General features: G+C 43.8%; 1 protein-coding gene across 1 annotated transcript; it reads left to right on the top strand.

Annotated features, from left to right (window-relative positions):
* Positions 1-2170: 2170 nt before the first annotated feature.
* Positions 2171-4079, top strand: LOC114060569 (G2 and S phase-expressed protein 1-like). Its single transcript, XM_027890134.1, has 5 exons — positions 2171-2188; positions 2446-2523; positions 3543-3606; positions 3687-3991; positions 4066-4079. The coding sequence occupies exons 1-5, from the start codon at positions 2173-2175 to the stop codon at positions 4077-4079; spliced, it is 477 nt and encodes a 158-aa protein (XP_027745935.1). The 5' UTR covers positions 2171-2172.
* The last annotated feature ends 318 nt before the right edge of the window (positions 4080-4397 follow it).

Below are 4397 nucleotides of genomic sequence, written 5' to 3'. Positions count from 1 at the left end.
ATTAGTAAAATAACTAATATAGAAAAATAGAAATATTTCAATGACTTGGAGGACGGAATTCAGACATCAGTAAAGAATTACTGAATTGAATCAGTTCTAGCTTTTTCAGATCTGATCCTGAGCAGGATATAGGCAGTTACAACTTTTGGACTCTGTTTTTTTGAATAACATATACAGGGGTGGTAGATGCACTGAGTTTTCCCTGTATGTATTTAGTTTTCTTGATACATTTATTTTACTTCAATCTTAAGATCAGTAGCACAACATGGCCCTTAGTGCCATGATATAGTAATTGGAGTTGGATCAGGGGTTGGACTTGATGATCTTGGAGGTCTTTTCCAACCCAATCTATTCTATGATTCTATGATTCTATGATATTTGCCCCTTTCTCCATTAGTTTCATCTTGGTTTTCTAGATCTTATTGATGGCTTTCACTTTTTGACTGAACCAAGCAAAGGGAGGTATGTACAAGCCTCATCTGAGAAGTGTGAAACTGTTGATTTTTGATCACATGATGCACTCTTGAAATCTCTAGACTTTTATTCTTCTATCACAATTCTTTGTGGAAAATTTTCCCTGTGCAACTGAACACTGCCAGCCAGGAGGAACCACTGGGGCAATATGGAGGGAGAAGAGGTGGGAAGTGAGCCTGTTAATACTCAGCTCAGCAGCCTATCCGTCCACACCATTTACTACGCATATTAGCCAATACATAAGATACTTGCTTTATTCTCAAGTTACAAATGGATCCTGCAGGAACCCTGCAGGAATAATAAAAAAAAAATACAAATGATCAAGTGGAGAAAGGGTTTATGAATATTTTATGCATGTGAAAATCTGCAGGTTATAATAAATTCTTCTTATGCAGCTGATAAATTCCAGCCCAGTGATTTAGTCATCCCAAAATACTTAGAATACATCACTGGAACACAATTTCTGAGGCCACGCGTTATTAGGAGAAAACCATAAGCACTGTGCATCATTAAATGTGAGAAGAACTGTGAGCAGTGGTGTCTTCTACTAACACAGGTCTACTTTTAAAACTATTTTATCAGTCAGCCCATATTAACTAGCAGTAGCCAGGACCAACATCCAGGGATCTTGCTCTTCCTCATGTCACTTTAGGATTAGGTATATATCCCCTTTACAGAATCACAGGATCCATTGGATTGGAAAAGGCCTCTGAGATGACAGGGTTCAAACTTTGACTGATCACCACATCTGACCATAGCAATAAGTGCCGTGTCCAGCCTTTCCTTGAACACCTCCAGGGATGGTGACTCTATCGCCCCCCTCCCAGACAGACTATTCTAGTGTTTGACTACCCTTTCTGTGAAAAAAATCCTCCTGATGTTCAACATAAACCTCCCCTTGATTTCACTTTTGGGGAAGTTAAGTCACTAGTACAATCACACCCAGCAAAAGCGTGGAGAAAACCAAAGGAATCAGCCAGCACGACGGCTGTGCCTGGAGCCACGCCACTCCCTGGCACGGCACTGAAGCCGAGACTCTCAGTAACACCCACACCCTTCCGAGGCTTTCCCCTCCGCGGCTGCCACCCCCGCGGCTGCCGGGGCCGGCCGGTCAGTGGGTGACATGGCGTGGGCGAGGCGGACTTTGGGGAACCCCTGCCAACTACAGACCCCAGAATGCACCGGGAGGGCTCGTGTATCCTTCGAACCTGCCAATGAGAGCGCTCAGGGCGCGTCACGTGAGTGGGGCGCCATTTCAAACGCCCGGGCGGGTGCGGTGAGAGCGGTGAGCGTGGAGGTGGCAGCGGCGGCGATTCTTGGTCGGGGCCTTTGGCGCTCCCGGTTGCTTCTTCGGCACCGGGGGGCCGGGTGGCGTGGCACTGGGTTTCTAGAGGCTTTCCTCTGAAGTCTGGTGGCAGAGGTGCCGCTGCGGTCGGGCAAGGGGCCAGTCGTGCGAGCTGGCAAGGGGCCAGTGTGAGGTGGGGCGGTGGGAGGTTGGCGGGACTGTGAGCTGTGTACCATCCTATAAACCACCTTTTCGGTGGTGCCTAGCGACAGGGTGAGGAACAATGGCCATAAACTAAGGCACAGGAAGTTTCACCTTAACATAAGGGAGAACTTTACTTCGAGGGTGGCAGAGTACCGGAACAGTCTGTCCTGGAAGGTCCTGGAGTCTCTCTGGAGACACTGAAAACCCACATGGACGCGTTCCTGTGTAGCCTGCTCCACGGGACCCTACCTTGGTAGGGGATTTGGACTGGGTGATCCCCAGAGGTGCCTTCCAACCCTAACTATTCCGTGCGGTAGTCCCTAAATATGACCGCTTTCAAAAGGATTGTTTACCCCCTTGCTAATTTGGCAGTATCCTCAAAGTCCATGACCCTGGTTTTTTTTTTTTTGGTTTTTTATTTGTTTGTTTGTTTTGTTTTGTTTTTTTTTAACATATTGCATGGCTAATTCTGTATTTTCCAGACACAATGGAGGAAGGAAAAGAAATGTCAGTGTGTGCGAGTCATGTGCCTGAAGAAAAACTGTACTGCATGAGCAATGGTAGGTGGAGAACATGTTGGGATATTCTCTACCTGTTTTATACCTTATTATATCCGTTGACATCCTCTATCTGATTCGTATCACGTTCTGTGCTCTTGTTTCCTTGGATGGGCTGCTGTTGCCAGTCTCAGATGTGGAAGCCTCCTGAGGAGCTTGTGGAGCACAGCTCCTAGAGTTTATGTAGCAGTGACTGATGTCATCAACCTTTCTTCTGTATATCTAATCTGAGCTCCTCCCTCTTCTTTATCTATCTGCTGCTGATTCAATTAATATTTATGGTATATAATAACTAACAAGAAAACTAATCTTTCTCACTGGCTCCTGCTACTGTCTTGTGGTGGCCTGAACAGAAAAGAACTGACTGATGGGACAACTGCATTGTCACATAGCTCTAGATTATATCTTTTCAGTTATCTTGACTGGAGGCTGCTGATAAGATACATTCCATGTTCCCATTATGGGTGCTTAGAAATTAGCATTGAGCTATTTCATGATACTTGGGCATCTCACAATTATCATATTCTGCAGTGGGGTGAACTTATCCCACTCTACAGCTCCCTGACAGGGGTGTGTAGCCAGGTGGGGGTTGGTCTCTTCCCCTAAGCTAACAGTGATAGGACCAGAGGATGCTGTCTCCAGGTGTGGCAGGAGACGTTTAGGTTGGATATTAGGAAGAATTTCTTCACGGAAGGGTTGATTAGACATTGGAATGGGCTGTCCCTGGAGGTGTTTAAGGAAAGACTGGATGTGGCACTCAGTGCCATGGCCTAGTTGACATGGTGGTGATTGGTCATAGGTTGGACTTGATAATCTCAGATCTTTTGCAACCTAATGGATTCTGTGATATGCACAACAGACCCTTAAATTTCCTGGAACTAAAAAGTATTTTAATTATTTAAACTTGGTAGCTAGAACTCTTTTTTTTTTTTTTTGCCATCTAACATCAGCTTCACCAAATTGTCAAAGCATAATGAAACTATTTTTATTGCAAAAAAATGGTGACAAAATCCTTGTTACAGTTTCAGACTTTCCTCTTCTGAGTGATGAGAAGTTTGATTTTGACCTTTCACTCTCTTCAACAAGGTAAGTAAAGGTATATTTGCTTGTAAAACCTTCAAAATGGACACATGACAGATGCCAGGCTAAATTATCTTTCTTTGTAGTGGAAATGAAGATGAGGTTTTTGTTGGAGCTGTGGGGCACAAAGAAAGATGTATTGCTGCTAGTATGGAAGCAAAAAAGAGTGTGTCTGCTTTTGATGATAAACTCATGTGGAGCCCACTTCAAGAAGAGAAATTTGTGGAAATTTTCAAAGAAGCTCATTTGTTGGCACAGCAGATAAAGACTGGAAGCAAGAATGAAGAGACTAAAACAAGCCAATCAGAACAGGAAAATAAGATTACAGAAACATTTGTGGAGGACTCAGAGTCAAAGTTGAAAATACTGAGAAACAAAATGATAGAAAAAAGTCCCAGGGCTGTTAAACGGGAGACATACAATGTGCAGGATAGCCCAGCATATCTGCTGCCACCTTGTTTTCAGAAGGCATCGGATAAACTTTTGTCAGATGGCAAATTACATGCTCTTCCTACTCCAAACAGAAGCCCTGTAAAAATTTGTGTGTCTCCTACGAAAATCGCCAATTTGTCTCTGACACAAGAAGAGAAATCTAAGGAAACAAACACAAAGGCAACTGGCAAACTGGCAATGGCAAAACCTTCATGTACACTTGGAAGGAGCAATTTGTTGACTATTGAAAAGGTAAAGCCAGCCTCTGGGCAACATCTTCTTTAAACATGGCCTTTATGTATTTTAGGAATATGTAAACTATCTACAGTCTTCAAAAGTGAATTTTAATCTGGTGCTTCTCTACC

Source organism: Empidonax traillii, unplaced genomic scaffold (assembly GCF_003031625.1).
Source record: "Empidonax traillii isolate 1590-97213 ecotype Southwest subspecies unplaced genomic scaffold, ASM303162v1 scaffold277:size2070623, whole genome shotgun sequence".
NCBI classification, from domain to species: domain Eukaryota; kingdom Metazoa; phylum Chordata; class Aves; order Passeriformes; family Tyrannidae; genus Empidonax; species Empidonax traillii.
Note: the sequence above shows the minus strand (reverse complement) of the source record. Positions and strands in the feature narration are given on the sequence as shown.

What these genes read in the sequence shown, in the direction of transcription:
- LOC114060569 (XM_027890134.1), top strand. An exon ending in ACTGTACTGCATGAGCAATG is followed by an intron (nt 2,524 to 3,542) that starts GTAGGTGGAGAA and finishes TCCTTGTTACAG; the next exon opens with TTTCAGACTTTCCTCTTCTG. An exon ending in CTTTCACTCTCTTCAACAAG is followed by an intron (nt 3,607 to 3,686) that starts GTAAGTAAAGGT and finishes CTTTCTTTGTAG; the next exon opens with TGGAAATGAAGATGAGGTTT.